At 46.0% G+C, this 25,589-nt stretch overlaps 1 protein-coding gene across 1 annotated transcript in view; it reads right to left on the reverse strand.

Moving 5' to 3' along the window:
- LAMB1 (laminin subunit beta 1) overlaps window positions 1-25,589 on the reverse strand; it is a 373,674-nt gene that overhangs the window by 278,735 nt on the left and 69,350 nt on the right. Inside the window, exon 3 of the mRNA XM_069629156.1 lies at window positions 1,907-2,042. Coding sequence (XP_069485257.1) covers window positions 1,907-2,042 — 136 coding nt within the window. The remainder of the gene's footprint in view (window positions 1-1,906; window positions 2,043-25,589) is intronic.

Raw genomic sequence — 25,589 nt, forward strand, 5'->3', positions numbered from 1 at the left:
GTGTCCTAGTTATTTAAGTCACCTCGGGGTGTAGGAAGAATCCGTGTACCATCCCAAATGTTTTTTTACTGATTTACAGAAACAGTGTAATTTTGAAGTGTATTTTTGTGTTACTTCTATACTGCTCCTTTCTAAAGAAGGCTTATTCAACTGACTGATAAATAAAATGAATAAGTTAATCAAGAAACCTTGAGTGTAATTGTTTATTTGGATACTTGTCATCGTGAATCTCTGTAACAACCTTACTGCTCACATTGACCCCTCTTGAGATAAGCCTGGCTGCTCAGTCACTTTACCAACTTGTGTAGTACATGCGAAATGGGCACCCATGGGTGCCTTACCGTGGCTGCGAACGCAGCCCACGCCAAAAACACACAATTGTATTAAAAAGTAAACTACTGCCACCGCCCAGTAATTGTAGAAAGGGCAACATAACAATGTTACATGAGAAACTAGACAAAGGGGATACTAAGTTACCCCTCCAGTACCCTATTGTAAGATAGTGTGTGCTGGATCTAGAAAGTTACAAAAAGGTAAGTAAAGTCAATTTCTCTTTACTGCTCTTGGAAACAGTAGTTTCACCAAGAGAAGGTATTTAAACCTTTGGGAAATTTAAGAGACTTCCCTGTGCCACTGCACTGAAGGTGCTGTGTGACAATGCGAAGATGATGCCTATGGAGTTTGTCAGACTCGATAGTCAACAGAAACACAGAATAAATCACATTAAAATTACATGAGAAATAATAAAAAAAAGTCCTAAAGTCCAGCAAAGGAGCTGGGGGTCTCTATGTATAACATTTTTGAGAATTCTCCCCAACAAGGCGTATCCCCTCACCATGCGTGATACAATGTCACGTTTGTGCTTCTGAATAGTTAAGGTGGTGGCCTTCGTGTGATAATTATTGGTGCACATCTTTTGTCTGCGTGTCTCTGCATCCTTTTAATCCTCCTTTGGCATCCGGCGCTCGACCTCTACCACCTCAGGTCCTTCAGAGTATGCGGCCAGGCCGTTCCCTGCCTACATATCGGATGTTTGCCTATTGTTTTTTGGCATTAAGCTTTTACAGGCAGTGCAACTCTCTTCCTTGTGGTCTTTGGGTAGGCAGTGGTTACACACCAAACGCGTACCAGCCCATGCAAATTTAGTGTTGCATTTGGGAGGACATTTACATGGGGTGCTTGCCATGTAGAACCCGATGAGTGGATTAGTGTCTGCAAAGAAGGACGTACAAGAGCATTCTGTGAAATATGCATTCCCTCCCTACCACCAAAAACAAACCCAGACCCCCTTGGCAGATGCTTCAATGCCCCAGTTCCGAAAGATTTTAACCCATCATCATACTCCTGAGACCATCCCATGGTGGAACAAATAAACAAAGTGCTTTGCGAGTACCAGTACAACTAAGGGAGGGATAGGATGACGGGAACACCCATGTCAGTGGCTATTCTTACTTTGAAAGACAACATTAATACTTTGGGGCAAACATTAAATGGCGGGATATGCATAGCATGCGCCTATAAACAGATTCACAAACCCAGAAAGACGACTACTCTTGTGGGCTTTAAGGAGCAAAATTAGGACCAAGCTAACTTTCACAGCATGAACATTGCTTTGAACTCGTTTTCAGGGGTTGCAGGATTTGTAATGAGTTTGCTCATCTCCTTTTGCATCAGGAGATACAATTTTTTTTCAGCATACTACTCTTTGAAGTTGAGAAAGCGAAGAAGGAAAATACAAAACTAAATGCCTCATTTCTTTAATTAAACATCTGGGGAAAATGTGTTTGTTGTTGCCAGCAGATCTACTCCAGTGTAAATATTTAATTAAGAGGAGTAATAAGTTTACAAAACTCATGGCACCCATGCATTAACACACAACCCAACATAACATTGGCATTTTAATTACCATTCTCAGACTGCCACCACATGTCAAGACGGTTTGGCGCAAACGTAGTGACCACATTTTCTACTCGATGACTGTCTGTGTTGAGTGTTTCATTGAAGGGCTCCAACGAATTACAAAGAAAACACTTTTTTTCTTCCTAGAAGGTTAAAGAGGAATATGGTTATGAGGCATCAGTGCAGCAAATCGTCAATCCACAATCAAAGTTAGTGGCAGAACAGCCTTGCATGTCATTTTGGTTGTAAACGTTCACTGGTCAAACCACGGGTGTTGCTGGGTCTGGAAAAGACACGGGGCCACGCTAATGTCGGGTCTGTCGGGACTCGGGGCTAGCTAGTCTTTTGGGTGTAGCTCCTGAGATTCTATCCGGTGCTACCACCAAAAAAAGACCAGGGGCTATAGCCCCCTTAGCGCCCCCCCCAGCAATGCCTCTGGTTCAAACGCAAATGAGAGAAGTAGTGATGGACAGCCGTGTACTTTGACGTGTCCATTAGCAGTGCACACCCTCTGCTATACTGCGGTACACCATGGCCCTTTTACAAGACAGGCCAACAATGCGCGACACCTCAGGGAAAGAATGGGATGACAAACTGGCCTGCCGACCTGCTCCAAAGCCAATACAGACTTGCCATCTGCTCTAAAAAGAGGACCCATTTCCAAGCCTGCATCTCTGTGGGCCTCTAAAAAGTCGGCTGAATTTTTCAAAATGTGCAACCTCTGCTCTGCCCTCTCTGGCACTTTGCACTTCTCTGGACTCTCACTTCTCCAAATCTCAGGACATCCTCTCCTCACTCACCTCTACTCCACATTCTTCCGCCTCCCCTTCTTCAAGGCCTCCTTTGCCCCCTGCCCTTCTATTTCCCTCTTTCTCCCACAACACCTGATGAGGTTTCTAGACAAGTCAGCTCTATGAAAGTCAGCTGCTCCTCCAGAACCAACAAGGACAACATTGTCTCCCTTGCTCCAGCCTTGACCAATTTCTGAAATTACTCCTTTGTCACTGGTGCCTTCCCCTCACTTCTCAAGCACTCTGTTGTGCACCCTCTGCAATTTGATATGGCCGATATGATAGTTTATTTATATCGTGCTCGTACACAAGTGTTTCAGAGCGCAACAAGGCAAGGGAGAGGAACAGGGGAGAACAAAACATCAATCTTACTAGGCCCAGTGACATTGAGAATGCGCAAGTGCATATGCAAGGGAAAAGGGAAAAGTGTATGGAGAGGGGGGGGAGTGGAAAGTGCAGAGCAGAGGAGAACAGGTAAATAATAATAAATACAAATAAATAGATAATAAAAGACAATAAACAGTCGTAGTGCGGACAGCAAGTGGCAAGTGCGGTGTTTAAGGCAGCAGACTGGGTATGTCTGATAAGTGCAGAAAGAAAAGCAAGGGGTTTGGGGGCAGAGGCGTAGGCAGGGTAGGGTAGGGCCTGAGGGGCAAGGCCCACCCTAAATCTGTAAGTGCCCACTCAGCAGCGCTGTGTGGGTATTTACAGATATTTTTGTCAGTGCAGTGGGCCCAACTACATTAGCATCAGGCCCCATTTGCTGGGCAATCCTGGCTACGCCTCTGTGTGGGGGGCTGTACGGGTACAGATACAGTCCCCACTGCAAGGGGTGGCCAAGAGGCAGTGCAGGAGAATGGCAGGGTGAGCAACCCAGGGGACAGAGGGTGGCAAGGTGCACGGTGCCAAGAGAGAAACAGATCAGCAGGGGAGAGGATGGGCGAAGGCAGAAGCAAAGAGGAAGGTCTTGTAGTGCTTCCGGAACCAGAGATGGTTTTCCTCAAGGTTCAGAGTGGCAGGGAGGCTGTTCCAAAGGGAGGCCCCAGCCAAAGAAAGATCTACCCCGGGATAGTTTTTTGGAAAAACAACTGACCCTGAGGGAGTTAGAAGTAGAGGAGCAAAGAGCTCGAGCGGGGAGAAAAACAGCCTTTCAAATATTACAAAGACATGTACTTTAGTGCTTATATAGGTTACATAGTGCATACAGATGTAGTACAAAAGACATCTTAAAAGCATAGTTTCAACAAATAAACAGTGTCAATTTTTGATTTTGTCACACGACAAAAGTCACACAATAGGCTTTCCTCCTTTTTACATGCTGATTTAAACACAAGGAAATGTCAATTGAACATAATTCCAAAGTCTGAAATGCATTCACTTGTTCGACTGGAGAATTCTCATAAATGTACTAATTCCCTTCACCTAAGAGACCCCCAGCAACTTTGCTGGATTTTGAGGACTTGATTTTTTTACCTGGAAAGAGTGTGGGCCTTTTTTTCCCCACTCATGTATTTTGATGTGCGTTTTACATTTGTGTTATCGGCTTATGGAGTTTTAGACAACTCCATAGGCATCATCTTTTCATGTGTGTTACACAGCACCTTCAGTGCAGTGACACAGGGATGTCTTTTAGACGAAGTTTAAATACCTTCTCTGGAATAAACTGTTTCCCAGAGAATGTAAGGTTAAATTGACTTTAGTAGTCTTTTTAAATTCCTAGACCCAGCACACACTATCTTCCTATAGAGTGCTGGAGGGGTTACCTAGTATCCCCTGTGTCTAGATACTCATGTAGCAGTCAAATGCTACCCTTTCCTATCAAAATGGCTGGTGGCAGTGGTTGTACAACGAACTACCATGGTTTTTCCCGATCGCAAACACCAGAAGCTAAAAATCACGGGAGCCATGTTTTTCAAGATGGTGCCTTAAACCCCTTTTTTTAAACAGGTCCCGGTGTTCTTTTTCCACAGTTTCTTTTTGGAAAGGTCCTTCTAGAGTTGTTTCTGCATGCCAAACCAGGTTTGGTCCTTTTGTTCAAACGCCTTTGGCGGGCTTCAGTACTGAAGACCGCCTCTGGCACCTGAGTGTCTGGGGTGGGCATGATGTGAGGGAGGTGCCCGAAACTCCCTGTGCTTAGTCTCCTTGCAGACCCAAATGCACTCTGGCGTGATTGGCTGTCCGACTGTCCTGCAAGGACAGCCACCCTGCTGGGAGAGTGACAGCTAGGCTGGAATGAAAGGGAGAAAACCGTTTAAAAGACGAGTCTCTTGGACTGGAAAGCTGAGTCGACCACTGGAACGAAAGCACCGAAGATGAGCTGAAGAGGACGGCTGCTGCAACTCCTGGACCGTTGGGTTTGCCCGCTGAAGCCCTGCTGCAGGCCCAAATCGCCAAGTTCATCTCGACAGAGAAGTCCCTTCAAGGATGGCTTCTTCCTTTGAGTTGATGCAACCAATCAACTCGATCTGGTTACCATTCCCGGAGTTGGTTAGGATTAACCAGGGGGAAGGACACCAGCTTGTGTGCTTGACGACAGCTATTCGAACCAAAGATCTTCCATTTTGCCAGCTTGTTTGACCAGTCCCCATGCAGTGCAAGAGTCCCCCGACATCCTCCCTCTTGTCCCCACGACTGAGGAACAGTGAGATCTGCAGGAACTGCCAGGAACCAATGTCTTCAGCTGCATCTTTTCTTCATATTAAGGTACTGTGCCAACCCGATTGAGAGAACTTACCTCTCGCGGTGAAAGTTGGTGAAACTTTCCCAATTTACAGGCCTTATCAGCTTGTGACCCAACATAGGATTCTTTTTCGTACAAACTCCTTCTGGGAACTTTGGCAAAGACTTAACCGTTTACTACAAGAACTGTTCTTTCCTATCCAAGTTCATTGACTTTGGCCTTGCCTATTGAACTGAATCGAGTTCTCTAGTGAACTGAAACTATTTGCACTGCTTAAGAAAGTATTTGTGATGTATTCTATTAACTTGTGCCTTTTTACTCCCATTTTAAGTTACCGAAATGCCGTTTTGCTCCTATTTCAGGGGAGCCCAATTTACTCCGAAACGTATTGGTTTGGTATTGAAGTGCGTTTGTGTATATTATTAAGTTGCCTCCTTCTAGTGAATGTTTTCTAAATGACTGTAATAAATAAGTGCTTTACCAAGAAACCTTGAGTGCAAGTGTCTACTTGAACCACTGATTGTAAGACTTCTGTGTAACATCCTTTTACTGCTCACATTCCCTCTTGAGCTAAGCCTGGCTGCTCAGCTCGCTACCAAAAACTGTAGTACAGACTTCTACCAAAGGTTGGTTTTGCTTACACCTGTAGTCCTAATTGTATGTGGTGGTCCCAGAGGGTACTGCATGCAATTCAGCCTAACAACTGGATGCTTCATTCGGGTAATAGGGCGAAATTAATTTAACTTCGAATTGCGATTTGTACTCCGGTATATTTAAAGATTGCATACATTTGACCATTGCTATATTTACAGCAGATCTTTGGCAATCAACCAAAAATCTCCACAGCATCCGAGTTCACAAACCGATATTCCTGGAGAAAGCAATGAAAGTTTTTAAATCTCAGTTCAGTTAATACAGGACATTCAGCGATTAGGTGCCTTAGAAACTCAGGTTCAGAGGAGTGGGAACAAAATCTGCATCTGTTATTTTTGGCTACTTTACAGATGTATAGAATATCATTTGTGTACCATAGGTTCAGCCTCAGTTTCATATAAAGGTTCCTAAAATTAAAGTCGGGAAAATGGGTCACATATGCCTCAGTGGTACAGAGCTTTTTTGTTATGAATGCATGTGTAGCAGAGTGATGCAGAGAGGAACATTCATCTGTTGTTCTTATCCAATCACATAGCCGAAGTTTGTTCCTTAACTCAATTAGGATCAGATATCAATATGCTAGGTTCGATTACTCACTCTGCAGAATTCGCTGAATTTTAGTTCTCCAACCTTGTATTTTCTTGTTCTTACTCATGAACATGTATTTTGATAGAGTACTTTAAATCCCATACAATTTGTCAGGCATCAAGTACTTTCTATACAATGATAGGAGTTTCCATGCGTAAATTGCATATAGAGGGAGACCATTCCAAGTTCATATTGAATATTACACATAGGAGTGGACTGTGACGAGATGGATCTCCAAAAAGGCACCCTCTAGGCTTTTCCAATATAGCTCGGTCAACCAACTTCATTTCTCCCCCATACCTGAAGATGGGTGAAACCTTTGGGTTAGGAACGTTCCATACCTAGCCTGAATGATCTTAGCTTGAGAGGTTGCAGTTTTCAATTTCTGCTGCAGATCAGTATGATATGCATTATCGGATATCTGGTTTGCTAATGAGGCCCAAATATTTATACTCTTGCACTACCTCCAGATGTGTGTCTAGCAGCAACCAAGGATAATCATTTATCTTTTTCCTTTTGTTCATACCCATGATCTTAATTTAGAATTTACTCTGATTGATCATCAGAAGATTTGCCGTTACATATGTGTTCAATTTGAGTAGCAGGGCACGCAGGCCCCTGGGTGTTTTCGCCAGCAGCACAATTTCGTCTGCGTAGAACCACCAGTGGACTGCCTGTCCCTCTAACTTGGGGGAATCCGAGATGACCAACAAAATCATGACGAATGTCTGCTATAAAAAAGTTAGAGCGTGGATGCTAACAAGCACCCTTCTTTAAGGCCTATGAAGGTTTTAATGGGTTCCGAGAGGTTGCCATCCAGAGATAATCTTATTTGTATCAATGTTTGAGAGTGGAGTTCATCAATCCAAAAGATTAGAGGTTACGGGCAAAATGCTTTGGCTAATTTTTGCATGAGATGGCTTTAGGCAAGATTGTATGCAGTATGTTTTGGGTGCACTACAACAACCCTGGCCTCCTGGCAATAGGAACCGAACCTTTGGTATAAGTCTGTACTACACAGGTTGGTAGCGCTTTGAGCAGCCAGGCTCATCTCAAGGGGTCAATGTGAGCTGTAGGGGAGTTACACAGAGTTTCACAGTGACAAGTATGCAAATAAACTCTTACACAAGGTTTCATGATTAAACAATTATTAATTTATTTAACAATCAGTTTAAGCAAGCCGTCTTCAGAAGGGGCAATAATAGTAACAACTACATTCCAAAATACACCCTCAGAGTTTCCCTAAATCAGCAAATACCCATTTGGGATGGCACACAGACACTTCCTACACCCTCGGGTGACTTCAATAGTTTAGGACACCGTGGACATTAATATATCACGGTTGCATTTAGGGCAATAGTTGGGAGTATGTCAAAGAAAAAGGTTATTAGAATAAAATAAGATATCTCACAGATATTCTGAAGCAGGTAAATACTTTTGGTAACCCCCAATGCAAAGTATGTTTAGCCCTCCTTCCAGGAAGGGGTTAACACAGAGTCACAGGGAAGAAGTTATTCAGGGAGCCTGGCCAGGTCAAAGTCAATTGGCCAAAAGTCAAGGAGAGCTGAAGCACTTCTTGCAGGTAGGTAAAAGTCTTGCACAATGTTTTAGAAGTCTTTGTACAAAAGGAGAAATCAAAGTAGGGCCACAAGAGGATTAGGCTTGTGAGATACATAAGCTGTTAGCAACTCTACAGAAGCAACCAAGACAAGTCTCCACTGTGGTTACACAACAAGAGGTAAGTTCTCTTAGACTTTACAGTACGGGCTTTGGCTGACTTCTGTTCCTGTGAAGCTCTGCAGATCCTGCGTTTGTGGATCTCAGTCGTGGGAACAAGAGGGAGAAAGTCTGGAGGACTCCTGCACTGCAAAGGGATGTCTGAGACAAAAAAAGGACCAACTTCTATTCAGTAGCACTTTGCGGTTTCAGCTCCTTGAGTCTCAGCAAATAGCACCACTGCGGACTCTTGGCTGTTGCTTTCCTTGCATGCAGGGTCCAGCACTCTGTTGAAGTGGCTCAGGCTCAGTCAGTCCTGCTTCCTGGGAGTCCAGAGGATAACTTAAAAGAAACGCACACAATTTGGTATTCCTCTCCGACTCTTCGGTTCCAGCAGCAACTGTAGTGGAAATACAACCAGCTTCGAGAGGATGTCCAGATGGCTTACTTTGGAGTTGATTGGTCCCACCAACTCAAGGGGCGAAGTCTTCCTTACAGGGCTTCTCTAGTCGAAATGAATTTGGAGCTTCAGCTCAGCAGCAGGGCTTCACCAGACAAACCACCGGTCCAGGAGTTGCAGCAGGCGTCTCTTCCAAGTTCTTCAGATTCCTTCGTCCAGTGGTCGACTCTGCCTTCCAAGCCAAAAAGCCTCACCTTTTATGCAGGTTTCTCACATTCATTACAGCCTAGCTGTCAGTCGCCCAGCAGGGTAGCTGCCCTTGCCGGACAGCCAGCCAGCCAGCCAATCACCTAAGAGTGCATTTCTATCTCCTAGGCGACTAACCACTGGGAGTGTCGGGCACCTCCCTGGCTTCTGACCCCGCCAGACACCCTGGAGCCAGAGGCGTGCTTCACTTGTGATAACCGCCAAACAAAAAATGAACAAAGGGACCAAACCTTGTTTGGCGCGCAGAGTAAATCTCAAGAAGGACCTTTCTACAAAGAAATGGCGAAAAAAAGAAGACTGGGCCATTTTGCGAAAGATAGCACACTCCGGTGCTTTACTGCAGCTGCGTAAACCACTGCCACCAGCCATTCATCGAGGAAAGGGCAACATAAAAGGGTTATGTGAGAAGCTAGACAAAGGGGATACTAAGTAACCCCTCCAGCACCCTATTGTAAGACAGTGGCCCTCATTACGACCCTTGCGGAATACGAAAAACGATGGTGGAAATGTGATACCGCCATCGAATACCGCCCGTTGCGATCATGACCCGTCACCGTAAAGTACGATGCGATTAGCGACACCGTAGTGAACGCCAACGCTAACTGCACCAAGTACGCGCACGCGTGCCGTGCAAAATCGCAATATCCGCCATGGCGCAACGGTACGCGAATGCTGACCCCAGCGGACATTCACCTAACGCCATCAAGCATGGCGGAAAGTACCATTCCGCCATGGCGAGAACTACGGCATCGCGAACCAACCGTAATGGCCCTACTGAGTGCCTGTACTCCACTCCCTGGCCACATTGCACAACTCCTCGTAGGCGCAATGCAGTCACACCATGCAACCGGTGAAATGTACAAGTCACCCATGCATGCCAACGAACCAATGCATGCAGGGGCCCCAAGTGCCCTGTGAGTGGCCATCCACAATTGGCAACACACCATTGCCGTACTGATGCAGCACAGGCATCTGAAGGTGCAAGTACACCAAAATGAACTGAAAATGCCATGACACAAAACAACAACAGTCCCCCATCGCTTGCCACCAGTGTAAACCAACAGTCAAAGCAGTAACCTGAGGGAGACTGCACCAGCCCTGTACACCTGCCAGTAGTCAAACCAACCATCAGCATAAGCACGTACCACACAACTGTACCCAGAAGCCGGAACCCAATGCAGAACACCTCACAACACATCGCGCCACAAATCGGAATATGCCACATTACTAGCAAAGAATAACGCTACACGGTTAATATCTGAATATAAATTTAATGCACATCAAAATCACCAAGCCCATACAGCCATTTGAGCATAAACTCACAAATGATCAGCATTACTGTGGGCTGCATCGGCAATAAATGACCAGCTTCCCCATGTGTGACGCCCTGTGCCTTCATGGCACACAGGGGCTACATCCACGTCCAAAAAGGCAACATGGAAGCGCCTAGGACCGCAGGCCCGTCCCATGAAGTAGGCACTAGTCCAGCTGGAAGCTAGGTATGCTGCACCTAGCCACTAGTACTGCGTAAGGGCATGTGGGCCATTGGCGATCGTCCCATAAGATCGTAATGGTGCTCCACTGATTAACTCGAAGCTGCAGGTGTCGACTGTAGAAACCATCTGCAGGAGTGGCGTACAGATGGCAGAGGCAGAAGGGGAGGAGATACCTGTCACCCAAATGAAAAAAAAGATAGTATGGGCATCCGAACTTCATATGTATTACTCACTACATTCAACACACCAAACCTACAACCATATGCATGCTAGCCCACTCATAAGGATCAATTGCACCCAAAAATCACTTGCGAATCATAACGACACAAATCGAGGTGAATACACTATTTCAAACGAGTGTCTGTGTGCATGCGCCTGTCAGAACAGGATCCATCAGATGGGATCATCAACGTGCATAGACACAAGTGATTGAAGGCGCGTCGAGACAGGGAGGGTTCAACAAGGGCAGACAGACTATGGTCCCACTATGGCAGCCTTGCATCACATAGCGCAGGGGAAGGGGATAGATTCCAAATAGCCATGTACATGGCAGACTCCCAATTAAATCATCTTTCCATGCATCCATTCATCATTCCCTCATCCCGTAATGAAAACGCCTGAATATTCACTCACATAACATTCGACATTTCCATTGAGTCTGTGCGTAATGCAGCCTTCAAAATCCACTGTGCTCCTGCCCGGATTCCTTGTGTAGTGAAGTCACATGTATTTGGGAACGTCCTGCCTTATCGTCCACTACGCTATAGCGCATCCCATTCAAATCACATCAATCATTGCATTCCCGTCATGGGCCCTGTCCCAAGGACATTCAACAATAGAACGTTACATTTCCAGTCAGACCTGTGGGCGTCTCCACGCCGCTAGTTGAAAAACGAAAGCGCTGTCCTTCGAATTCCTAATTTGCAACATCACGTTGAAAAGGCATCTGTGAACGCTTGTATTCACAAATACATCTATGCAGTGCGGCTGTGTGTGAAAATGGTAACTGGCCTCAGTCACTGATGGGACTCCCCGCCCGTCGGTGAATGACGGTACAGTGCTGCATGAGGGTCCACCGTTGATCGAGCACTACATTCCACTGACCCTTCACAAGTCTGCTCGCGAATGCAAATATCGTATGTGCAACAATGGGACCATAGCAGAATTAACATATAAACCAATATTCCACAGCCTTCGGGATTAAGAACATGAATGCAAATGCAAGATGCCATGCGTCGAATTGCAGCGTCGTGTGCGGGACGTGCTCGCACGAAAGGCATTGCAGCTGACACAGGTGGAATGAATCACCACAGGTGAAGGCTATACAGCCTGAAAACACATAAATTGCATACCCAAACCCCTCCCACAACCACACCCACTCCAGAATGCTACCGGCAGGACTAGCGATGTTGGCCCTGGGGGACCTGATAGCACTGCAAGTACTCCAACTTCAAGAAGAAGACGAACGCCAACTACTACAACAACCGGCCGCACAGAGGAGACGCAGGAGGAGGAGGAGGAGGGCAAGGCATGGCCAGCAAGCCCCACCAGCACAGCCACTACCACCACGCAGGCAGCCCGCAATCCCACGCCTCAGAGCTAATCCGTTCAACCTCACAGCTGAGCAGATCCACACCCTCTACCGTTTGGACCGGGACACCATAACCGCCATTGTCGACATGACACACGCTGACCTTGTCAGCATGATAGATAGCCCAACCGCCATCCCACCCCTACTGAAGGTGGTGTCTGTACTCCACTTCCTGGCCACAGGCACCTACCAGCACACAGTCGGACAGTTGCATGGCATTTCACAGCCCCTATTCTCACGGACACTATTCCAAGTGCTTGATGCCCTCCTGAAGCACTCAGACGACTACATCACTTTACCACGCTCGGAGCAGGAGCTTACAAACACAAAAGTGGGATTCCATGCACTTGGCGGCATACCGGGTTGCATTGGTGCCATCGACTGCACCCATGTGGAATTGGTTGTCCCACATGCCATGGAGGCCCAGTACCGCAACCGGAAACAATATTCTATCAATGTACAAATGGTGTGTGACTCCAACAGGATCTTTACACATTGTTCTGCCCGATTCCAGGATCAACACATGATTCCATGGTCTTGCGGAACTCTAGAATACCACGCTACATGGAGCGACACGCAGGGCGCCGATCCTGGCTACTCGGTGAGTCTCATTTAATGCATGAGTATGTGGGGTAGGTGATGCGTGAATGACCTGGCAGGAAGGGGGGTGGGGGTGCGTACGTAGCAATGACATTCCACAAACATCCTTTCTTGTCCACATACAGGTGATTGCGGGTATCCACTGAAGAGATGGCTCCTTACACCAATCCGGAACCCACAGGACCAGCATGAGGAGGACTACAACCATGCCCACTCACGTACCCGTGTGGTCATAGAACAGGCATTCGGCCTACTGAAGGCTCGTTTCCGCTGCCTCAGCAGGTCTGGCGGGGCACTCCTGTACCGCCATGAGAAGGTGGCAAAGATGGTCATGGCATGTGTCATGCTACACATGTGCGTACGTAGGAATGTGGCCATGCCCCCCGACGCAGAACTGCTAGCACCTGAAGATGGTCATGATGAGGGTGGGGATGTGGAAGCACCTCAAGGGGTCCGCGAGGCACAGGAGGCACGTGAATTACGTCAGAATCTCATAGATGCATGCTTCTAGCACTCACGCCTGGTGGCTGTTACATGGACACGGGACTTGTGGCACTGTGTGTGTCTGGAACATGCACAATGTGGACAATACGCCAAGATAGGCCTCGTACACAGAGATCAATGTCCACACATCTCATTGGATGAATATGAAGAATTGTATTGCAGATGTGAAATGACATTACACACCCAATCGAACCGCCACCCAAAGAAGCACAACACACCCCCTCCACCCTCCTACCCCCCCCCCCCCCAACACCAGTGTCCAATGACGCTCATTGTCAGTGGGCAGACGCTATTGCAAGCCCCCTCTCCGGGTATCAGGGGCACCCCTGCCTGTGGAGCGCCGGTTCCTCCCAGATCTATGTTGGGGGCTGCCCTGGACGGAACTTGCAACGGATGATGTCTCTGCCTGCTCACGTCCATGCATGTCCCTAAGGGTTTGTGAGAGCTCAGTGAGCACACGGCGCACAGTGGCAAGTTCACCACATACGTCTTTGGACGTCGCATGCAGTTCCCCCCTCAGGCTCTCGGTGCTTCTCTCCATTTGGCCCCTCAGGCTCTCGGTACTTCTCTCCATTTGTGCCCTTAGTGTCTCTGTACTACGCTCCATTTCTGCCCTAAGTGTCTCAGTAGATGTTTCAATGGCTGCCTTAGAACCCCCACATTCATCAGCATGCTCCTTGAGGAGCGTGGACATTTGCTGCTGTTGCACTATCATCTGCTCGAGGGACTGTTGCCTCTGCTGGGCCATGCCCATTTGCGGTGGTGTCACAGAGGGGCTGGACGCCTCATGTTGCCTTGCAACAGGCCTTGTGGGGGTTGGCCAGTCGTCGTCTTGTGGGTGCCCCTGCGTGGTTTCCTCATGGTGTACGGGATGATACAAACGGGGATTGAGACAGGTCATGGATGTGTCCTACTTCGGCAGCACCGTTTTCTGTGTCGGAGCATGCTGCCATGTATGCAGTGTCACCTGTGGTGCTGCTGCCACCAGAAGCAGTGCCTTCTGTGGCATCCATTGGGGGGACCTGTGGTGCTGCTGTTGTGGACATGCTGGCTGCTGGGGTGCCTGTTGATGTCCCCTCCAGTGTGCTGCCACTCGATTTGTGCTGCTGCCGTGTCTTGATCCGTGCAGCTGAGGTGGAGGGTCTTTGGCCGTTGGTCTTGGCCCTCTTTGCAGGTGTGCTGGTAGGGGTGTCCTGAAGCTCGTCGTTGGAATCGGACCCTGTGGTGGAGTAAAGGAGGGCGATCGTTATTCATGGGTCTGTGGTAATTGTAATGGCAATTGTATCACATGCATTGGGGTGGTACCTGGGGGTGATTTGGGTCAGGGCCTTGGAGGTGGTCTCATTTTTGTGTGCATTGGGGATGCAGTTATTTTGCAGTCTGCAGTTAGGGTGTGCATGCTGCACATGTAGAGTGTGTTTTTTGGATTTTTAAATATTTATTTATTTAATCTGACTTTTAAGGGGCGCTGTCATGGCAATGTATGTGGTCGTTCTCCTGGACATGTGTTTCTAGTGCACTATGGGGACACATGGTACTTCACATGGTTGGTAATTGTGGATTTGGCATAGTTTCATTTGTGCCACCTACCTGATTCTTCTGATGTCTGCACTCCTTTCTCCATCCCTCCGACTCCCTCTATGCTCTCCATTCCAATGGTGGAGGCACAGATTTCTTCCCAGGGGGGTCAACTTGATGGGTGATTCCGATCCTCCCCCGGTAGCTGTGGCAATGTTCCGGTTGGCAGAGAGTATGCTCCGGACGCGTATCCGTAGGTCGTCCCATCGCTTTCTGCATTGCTGTGGGTTGCGGGGTGCGGTCCCCACCGCACTTACCCGCTGTGCCACCAGCGCCCATATGGCCTTCTTGTTCGCAAGTGCCGTCCTGGTCATTTGCGTCGAGAAGACGACGGCAGCGTTCTCCTGGAGGGTCTCTGTGAGCACGGTGAGTTCCTCGTGGGAGAAGTGGACCTGCCGCTTGCGGTCGCACGCTTTTTTAGCAACTTTTCCCATATTTATTTTTTTAACTGGGGTGGCTAACGGGTTGGGATGTGTCTCAGGGTCGGATTTTTAATGGTTGTGTTGGGATTCTGATTTTATGGGTGTGCGGCGTGCTGTTTCCCGTTCCGGCCCCATGTTTTTACTTCCGTTTCCGTATATTTACGGTGACCGTATTTTGCGCTGACCGCTCATTACGGTGACCGCTAAGATGGGTGGCGGAATTGCACCTAGGGCGACGTACGACGGCGGTAAGGGGCGTTTTGGGGTCATTTCCGCCATCGCGGACATTGCACTTCCGCCATGGCGTAATGCTCGTGCCCGATGGGTCAGAATTAGCCGCACTTTCCTCCATCGTGCAGTGGCGGAAACGCTATTTACGCTATGGCGGTCATGTCAGTTGATTTCCGCCAGGGTCGTAATGAGGGCCAGTGTGTGCTGGGTCCAGAAAGTTAAAAGTGTAAGTAAAGTCAATTTCAATTCACTGCTCTTGGAAACAGTTTATCCAAGAGAAGGTATTTAAACCTTTGGGAAACCTGAAAGACTTCCCTGTGCCATTGCACTGAGGGTACTGTGTGACACAGTGTAAAGATGATGTCTATGGAGTTTGTCAGACTCCACACTTTGCAAAGAAACACAGAGTTCAAATCACATTAAAAATACATGAGAGAGTGCGAAAAAGGGTCTCACTCTCTCCAGGTTAAAAATTAAAAATCCAGAAAAGTTGCTAGGTGTCTCCAAGATAGACATTCTCCCCAACAGAATCAAATGCTGACCGAAGTCAATAAATGCCATGTAAAATGGTTGATTTCATTGTTGCTCCTGTAATTGCATTGTATGTAATGTTTGGAGGTTGTGTCAAAAGGAAAATCATATCGTGCCTCCTATTGCAATAAATATATGAATATTGGCCTACAACAAGCTGCTCGGAAGTCGCTTGCAAAAGAATCTGTGTTGCAGGGTCCTGACCTTAAATCAATGCAAGCCGCCATTTTAGGTCAATCCGCCATTTTAGGATTCGCTTTGTAAAAGTCACCCTGTGAATTAAAATGGTGGAACGATGTCATTCCAGAATACAACATGGCAGTCTGGACCTCTGTACATAGTTAATATGTAACTTTCCTGCAGGCCACTTGTTGATGTCGTGAACTGAGACCTTGTCCTTCGTTGACCTGTGTGTAGAAGGATTACTTGTGCAATGAAACTAATCCACAAGCTTATGTTGAAACAATGTATTCAAATACTGAACGTAGAACATCTGTTTAACTACATTGTATTAATGTTTGAGAAGGCCTGCATGGAAAATCTTAGAATACACAGTTATTGCATAGGCTTGTTGATACATGTATTAAAGGCAAACCAGTTATATGCGGTTGTTCGAGACTTGGCACGAACCCTAGATCGGTGATGTATTAAGTGGAATATTAACCCGAAGTGGGGCTGGACATCGTGCCCACCAAGTGTATAAATGCGAATGCATTCTAATGTACAACGTCCCTCACTGAACACCCTGAACCACGCTGGAGTTCGTTGTGTTGTACCGAGGGCCGATAGCTATCTGAATTTGCTCTGTTTTTGCAACTGGATTCAGTGTAAAATAAAGTAATTTGTATGTTCCTTTGTAACCCGTGTTCGGTGCATTTCCTTTTGGGGTTCTCGGCCTCGATATTTTGATTTTGTTTTCACAGTTGGCGTCCGAATAGGGACCCTCAAGATTGATGCCGGATTGTTGAAGGTTGACGCACGGGATCGGACGGTGTGACATAAGGGGCCCCACTGAACGAGACACGACACCTCAGCAGCGCTGCATGACCCTATCCTTGGACGATAAGCGTGTGGTCCGAGATGGCATCTTGACGAGGGTCCACTTATCGAGGCGGGCAGATGTCGAAATCACCATACACGAGGTAAGATTAGTTAGGCAAGATTCTTTGAAATCCGATCGACCTCCTTAGGTTTGGTCAGGTGAGTCGTGACCCGATTCTTAATTTAATCCTGACAATTTGAATTTTGGCGCATTGTATCTGCAGACACAATTATTGACCAGGTAACACCAAGAATTTGAGATATGCCTGGGAAATTGTCTACCTGCTTTAGGGCATTATTCCGCATTGATAGACAATTTTTGGAATTTAGCCATCCGGCACCACAGGAGGGGTCGCCGGCATGTACTATGTACTGTAAGCATAGCATTCGAAGTATAGTATTTAATGACATTTGGCACAGACAAACCAGACATGCCTCAGAACTTCAGTGGCCAATCAATGGTAGTTTTGAAATCCCTCGTATTGAGTATTTAGAGTCAATTCTATTAAAGAAAAAGGCTAGGCCTGCAGCATTTGATGTTTTGCAGAATTTCAAAAAAGAAGCGTTGCAACAACTTAAAAGTAGAGAGAAACATGCGTGCCGTCATTAAACGAACGCTGAAAAAGCATTGTTATATGATCAGGACAAACAGTCTGAGGCGACTAAAAATATGGATAGGGCTTTCTCACTGGGTATTCAGAAAATCTATCCTTCTAAAGATCTTCATGTTTCTGATGAGTTTATTGACAAATTATTAAATGAACGAAGGCCTGGTGCTTTTGCACCACATCCGTATGTTCCTCTTCCTGCTGCTTTGCCTCTTCCTCCTGTTATTCCTGCTCCACCTGTTGTTCCTGTTGTTCTTGCTCCTCCTAATATTCCCCTTCCTCCAGCTCCCCCACCTCTTATTGCACCAGTTACTTTACCTCCATCGAATTTGCCTGCTCCCTCTCTTCCAAGTGGTCCTGAGCCACTTGTAATCAATCGAGGTGCAGGGTCAAAGGTTGTCATTCGCAGTACTGTACCACCGGAGAAGAAACGTGAGTTAATTGCATGGGCTAAGCATTGTATGGAGGAGGATGATCAGGCTAGTGTTTTTGCCACACTTTGTAATATGGATAATTTTCCTGAGAAAAATGTTTTTATTGGAGCTTTAGGGATTCAGTTATGTATAATGTGGTGAAGATTAAATAATGCGGATCTCCCAGAAGGGTTAAGGGATCTAAATACTCTAGCGCTTTCTGGAGACACTGTGGAGAAGGTAAATGAACATGTCAAGAGGTTATTTGGGTTTAGAAAGGAGTTAGAAAAGTTACAGAATGAGGATGACGAGGAGGAAAATATCCTTCCTGGTCGTAAATCGATATCTGAGGGAGCACGAATTTGTACGAAAGATGCACTTAGATGGATTTCGGATATGTCGATAACTCCTGTTGAAGTATATGACATGTATAGTCAATATACGCTAGAAATGCAGAGGAAAGTGATACAGGTAATGGTAGAGTACCTGCAGGATGAGCGTGTAAAAAGGAAGATTAGTTGTCCCACAGAGTTATTGAGCATTTACAAGAGAGCTTTTTCACTTGACACTTCTTCGACTGCTTTAGCGTTCGACTTAGCTCTGTTGCTTAGTAAGCTTTCAGAGTCACCTACTTCTCAGTTGCCTACGAGAGAGGTACCTCCGACATTTGTCCCAAAGGTTGAGATTCCTGCTAATGTTGCAGCAGGTACACCTGCTGTGGACATTCCCGCACATTATGTATCGCAGTTTGTTCACGTCCCGTTTTCACGACAGGAAGTGAACACTATTAGACAATCCATTCCGACATTAGGAAAAATCCGACAGGGTTCTATAAAGAGATAGAGTCCGTTTTGCAGTCCTCAGTGTTCACACTAGGCGAAATTGATTTGTTGTTTCCTGTACTCCTGCCCGTAGATTTATGGAAACAATTTAGAACTATTGACGATGTACCAGGGTTGGGAGATACATGGGTGAATAGAACTAGACTTGATGGAGAAAGGCCAGCTGGTGAAAGACCGCCCCAGGTGATAACAACTTTGCCTGATAGAATTATTGCAAAAGTAAAAACTATAATTCCAGAAAAAAGAATTATATGGGACAAACTTACGGCATGTGTCCAAGGAAAGTCTTTAGCGTGCTACCGGGTTCTTTAATCAGTCCGAACAGGTATTCTCAGATTTCAGTGTACAAGACCTAGGCACAGAGTCTGGGAAAAGGTTGTTCATGGACATATTTGTGTGTGGATTGCTGCCCGACATCCAGTCACAAATTATGTCTTCTGAGAGCGCTTGGCAGGCAAAATCACAATCAGAAGTACTGCACATGGCTCAGTACTACGAGAACCGTGTCAATGAAAAAGATAGGGTTGAAAAACGAAAAGGCGATCTGAAAACTAAAGTGCTATTGCAGCAAATTGTTAGAAGCCCCAGAGGGGGTAGTTCTCAAGTTAGAGGTCAGTATGTCCCGCAGGGGAAAGTGCCCTTGGTTCCTGTGAACATTAACCAGTGCGCTTATTGTCCTCGAGAGGGTCATTGGCGAGCACAATGCCCCGTCCTTCAACAAAGGTCAAATGATACATTTGGAAATATGGGTAGGCGATCCAGAGGTCGCCTGGGTGTAGGGGGCCCTGGTAGAGGTCAGTTTACACAGGACCCTCAGCAACATTTCTCGCAGGACAATCAGATTCCGAGTGTGGACACCAGGAACACATTTGTTTATCCTTCCGCTGCATATTTATCTGAAGAGCTTCCTTTCGGTGATATTCTGTTTCGTTAGGATTGCCCGAAGCAGGGTTTGGAACCTACACCTATTCCCATCAATCAGAAAGGTCCCTACGTTGAAATGGTGGTGGGAAATAGGAAACAACAGTTTTTGATAGACACTGGAGCACAGAAGTGTTCCATTGATCATTCACGGGTTCCAAACATTCCACTGTCAGGGCAAACCAATGTTTCTGTAGGGTCTTCTGGTGCACCAGTTGTTTGTCCAGTTTCTTTGCCGGTACCTATTTCTTTGGGTCCCTTTACGGACCATTGTCCATTTCTGTTGACTTTGGATTGTGGAGAGAACTTGCTGGGGTGAATCTGTTAAAAGAATTAAATGCAGTGATTTATTTTTCTCCTGATGGAGTATGCTTGACGATTTCACCGCAGCAATTATCTGTCTCGCAATTCTTGACTAGACCTTTGCCTCCAGAATTCACTAATGTACCAGAGAGCTTGTGGGCTGTCGACAACAATGTCAGTGTTTTACAGATTGAACCCGTCAAGATAGTTTTGAAACATGGAATTGAGCTGCCACGCATTCCTCAGTATAAGATTTCAGTTGAGGGCGAGCAAGCTTTGAAATACGTTGTTTCTGATTTTGTGCATCGCGGGGCGATTGAAAACATTTCAGGGAGTTTGTGTAACAGTCCGATTTTACCTGTGTATAAGAAAGGCGATAATGCAATTCCATTCCGTTTCATAATTGATTTACGTGCCATTAATAAAGTTGTGGCACCACAATTTCCAATTGTGCCTGATGTAACGACAATCCTAACCATGATTCCAGCTACAGCTACTTACTTTAGTGTTGTGGACCTGAGGAATTCTTTTAGTATTCCTATACACAAGGATAGTAGATATTTGTTCGCGTTCACCTTAGGGGGATGCTCGTTCACATTTACTCGTGCACCTCAAGGGTACACAGAGAGTCCTAGCATTTATAGTAGGGCTTTGAATAAACAACTTGATACCCTTGAATTGCCCTCTACCTGTACTTTGCTTCAGTACGTTGATGACTTGCTTCTAGCTGCTGACTCAGAGTGCCTGTAAGGAGGGCACTGTGTTATTACTTATCCATCTAGCTAAACATGGACACAAAGCTTCGCTTAAAAAATTTCAATACTGTCGTTTGTCTCCTGTCAAAGGAGGGAAGAAGATTGACACCTGAAAGAATAACACATTTCTAGCATGTCTGTCCCAAATACACAGAAGGAGGTTAGAGCCTTGATAGGTATGGCTTCTTACTGTAGGTTGTGGATCCCAAATTTTTCACTAGTGATCAAACCGATGTTGGCTTTGACAAAGAAGGGTATTTCTTCGCCATTGCCATGGAACGCGGTACACCAGCAATCGTTTGACTTGCTTAAGACTGCATTATGCTCTGCACCAGTTTTGGGCACACCAAACTATGAAAAGGCCTTTGTGTTGTTTGTGCATGAATGTGATGGATGTGCTTTGGCTGTATTAACGCAGGAACATGGAGGGAAGAATAGGCCGTGCGGTTACTTTTCTTCCGCCCTTGATCCTGTAGCATGCGCTTGGCCAAGATGTTTGCGAGCTGTCGCTGCTGCTGCTGCGTCTGTAAAACAGAGTGAGGGAATGGTCCTAGGCCATGATCTAACCCTGATGGTGCCTCACTCTGTAGATGTTCTACTCAACCGAACTCAAACACAACACCTCACTTCTGCACGGTTGACAAGATATGAATTGATCTTGTTTGCGCCTCACATTCAAATTAAGAGGTGTTGTGTTCTTAATCCGGCTGAACTCCTACCTTTTCCGCAAGATACTACTTGCGGCGATAAAGTGCCAAATGATTGATTGTATACGACCAAACAAGAGACAAAGGGTAGAATTGATTTGAAAGATATTCCCTTGGATAATCCAGTAGAAAAACACAACGGTATCATCAAGAACAAACTCGCTAAGACGTGTGCCGGCACCAAACTAAAATGGCTGCACGCCTTACCGATCGTGTTGTTATCCATGCGCACAACCCCTCAAACTAAGACTGGGCTCTCTCCATTTGAGGTGGTAATAGGGAGACCTGCCAATATTTGGAACCTTCCTAAATGAAACTCATTAAGAAATGTTGAAAATGTATTACTTTCAGATTATTGTAGCCAGTTGACTAAAAACCTGTATTTGATTTATCACCAGGTACGAGAAGCTTGACCTGTGCGATACGAGGGCCCAGGCCACAGCATACAGCATGGAAGTTGGGTGCTCGTCAAATCTTTCGAGCGCTCCTCTTGCCTCGCGCCTCGCTGGCGTGGGCCATTCCAAGTCCTGTTGGTCACCCAGACAGCGGTGCGGGTCGCTGGGAGAAAGATCTGGATCCATGCATCCCACGTCAAGCCTCATCCTGTGCCACACATTAAAAAAGAAACAGAACCCCTCGCTGACACTGCAACCAACGATCCCAAAGCAGTAAGTAGCACTGAGAGTGTGTCAGAGAATCTCTGAGCCCGTGGGGAAGTTGCCATTTTGTCTCCACACTCTCCACAAATTTTGCATCCGGAAACTGCTATTTCGAATTCAGCACCTTCACTTGCTTCCGACACGTTGCTTCCAGCAGGAAGTGACGACATTGTTTCGGATCAATCAGTACCAGGAAAAGTAAGGTACAATCTACATCCACGAAAATAGACTTGCGGCACGATTTTGCTGTGCATTTGGAGAAGAAAAGGATCATCGAGGGCTTGTTTTTGCCCAAATTTGAGAAAGGGGATTCTGTAGGCTAGGGTTGCGGAAGGACTAAGAAGTCGCTCGACCGGGAGGTCGCCAGCAACGAACTTTGGGGCATCCATTTGAAGACTACAATGCCTGCTACCGCTCGTATGGGACTTGTAAATAAGGGGGTGACCAACCGGGACGATGGACAAAATGCCTGGGCCCCAAAAATGTATTGCTGTATTTTTATAATATTTGGGTTTTTAATAGTCGCTGCCTTAGGATTATGGTACCTGAGGGAAACTCATTCTTTAGAAATGTTGTTGCCTACTGAAAGTGCACCTATTGTTCCTACTCCCTTTGTACATTTGCATACTCTATCCCATAGGGATTCTCAGCACAGACAAAGGTACCACAATAACACTCTACTGCTCATCATGAATGCTACGCATGCCATTTTTAATAAATCTAACTGTTGGGTCTGCTCACATTTACCGCAACACGGGGATAAGGGGCTAGGTTGGTATATTCATCCTTTACCTTTGACAACTGCTTGCTATGCTTCTCTTAGAGCACTGTTCTTTAGCCGGTGGAATGATAGCATCTCAAGGAACTTTGATGGCACCAATTTGAATAGTTTTGAGAAACGTGTTTTGACTCCCCTGGGATGCTCGCTTTTCGCAAACAGGAGTTAACCGAATGTTGCTTCTATTAGGCCTTCTGATAAACTGTCTCGTCCTTTCCAATCTTTGATTTCCTTTAAGATGGCTCCAATAGGCAATAAGGATGCCATGCCTCCTCCTCACATGGTTAACCATAGCCCAGATTCAGTTTCAGCCTAGGACGCCAGACAGAACATACAGAGCCCAACAGGAGCCAGGACTGCCGTAAAGGACAGTTTATATTACAGAACCCCACTGTGGGCACACAGCAAACCGCAACTGGCCTTGAGAACGACCGTAAGGTCGAAACACGTGTCGGCTGACCTAACTTGCTCGTCAAGTTCCAAATAGTGTTTCTCATAAACACATGTATTCAAGGAAAAATTCATCCAGAAAAACAACGAACAATAAACGAATTAATCCATACTAACAAAAGTGTCAGAAATATTTATTTCACAAACTACAAGCAAGATAGCCGGGAGCAACAAACCTCTCCTTTCCAATTTACCAAACTGGGGCTTAGGCTAAACCCCAAAACCGCTCCTGTGATCTTGCCCAAAATCGCAATCATAACACATTTGGAGCTTAGCACTGGCAGGTTCCACTCCTAGAGCCTAAAACCCACCTGATACATGTATTAAAGGCAAACCAGTTATATGCGGTTGTTCGAGACTTGGCACGAACCCTAAATCGGTGATGTATTAAGTGGAATATTAACCCGAAGTGGGGCTGGACATCGTGTCCACCAAGTGTATAAAAAGCAAATGCATTCTAATGTACGACGTCTCTCACTGAACACCCTGAACCACGCCGGAGTTCGTTGTGTTGTACTGAGGCTGATAGCCATCTGATTTTGCTCTGTTTTTGTAACTGGATTCAGTATAAAATAAAGTACTTTGTATGTTCCTTTGTAACCCATGTTTGGTGCATTTCCTTTTGGGGTACTCAGCCTCGATATTTGGTTTTGTTTTCACAGTTGATTGCAGGCCCCATGCCGGGCATGAATCCGGTCTGATTGGGATCTCTTATATCGGTGGAGTCTAGCCATAGGTGAAATTCTCGCAGAATTAATTTTGAAAAAAAGTTTGCCCGGCACATCCAATAAGGTAATCAGCCTGTTATTGGCGGGATTTGCATAGTCGCACTTCTTATAAATGGGTATCACAATGGCATGGCATTTTTCTGTGATAGATGGACCTGTTGGAGAATAGCCTGTGTAGGATGTTTTAGCATTTGATTAGACAGACCATCTGTGCCGGGGGCCCTGGAATTGCTCAATGTGGAAATATAAAAGATAATCTCTTCCACGTCAAAGTCAAACTGGATCTGGCCTGTTTCTGTTTTGTGATGGTAAATTGACTCCAATATGTTATAAGTAGGAGCATATAATGTCTTATAAAATCTAGCCAATACTTCCACAGAGAGGACATTGATTTGGGCAGTTGGGTGCGAGGATGTATGTGCTCAATTCAATAAGCCCCATATTTCAGCTGAGTTTTTAGAAGCCAACGAGTTCATCACGTGCTCAGCATCACGCTGAAAAACTTTCCTAGCTCTTAACCAATTTTTGTATGCGCATTTAAGCACTTAGTTATGTTGTTCTCCAAGAGGGCGAGCTGTCGTTTTTCGGCCTGAAATGCTGCTTTCCTCTCTGCCACTTCAGGGTCATAGCAGTGTAGCGTGGTTTAGATTATTCCACCACTAGAGGTTTTTTTTGTTTTAAAAATCTGCATAATCCCAACATATGATTGGTCCTCCGAGTTGGACTGTGCCCCATTGGAATAATTGTCTATGGTTTGTATCAAAAGCATAAATTGTAGCAGGCGTCCATTGAAATCAATTTTTGCTATTATTTAATATTATTTAATATGCCATGGGCAGCAGATGGCAGGAGGTTTTTTTGAGGGGGTCAACCAATGCCAAGAGATCGAGAATAACATGATCACAGGCTTTCTGAGCTTACACCTGAAATGAGGATATAAACTCAAACATGTATTATCAGTTTAGGCATAGTCAATTAATGCCTTTTGGCTACCTCTATGCCAGGTGTTAGCAGGTGGAATGTCACCACCTATGTAACCGTTTAGCAATTGATGATTCTTCATAGTAGAATACCAGCGTGAGGGTACAGGGGAAAGGGACTCCAACATTCTTTTGATGCAGGTAATATTAAAATTCCCAACTAAGATAGTGTGGTTGCAATTGCGGTCAGCAACTATTAGTTCCAGGAGGAATTCTAGGTCTGTGATGAAGGCCTCCTCTGTAATTTGTACATGGTTCCAGTAGGCGTCGATTAACGCAAAGGAGTGGGTGCAAGATTGAATTTTCACCAACTGGAGAAAAGAACTGGGGGGGCCCACGGCTCGAATGTCGCAGTGGTTTTTACTGCAACTAATAATCCAGCCATCGGACGTCCCCGCATGAGAGTAATGGCCGGTACCAGTGATATACCATGTTGGTTCCATATAGGTGGAGTGG

The sequence above is a fragment of the Ambystoma mexicanum genome, chromosome 12 (genome assembly GCF_040938575.1).
Source record: "Ambystoma mexicanum isolate Mex_15411 chromosome 12, UKY_AmexF1_1, whole genome shotgun sequence".
Taxonomy (NCBI): Eukaryota; Metazoa; Chordata; class Amphibia; order Caudata; family Ambystomatidae; genus Ambystoma; species Ambystoma mexicanum.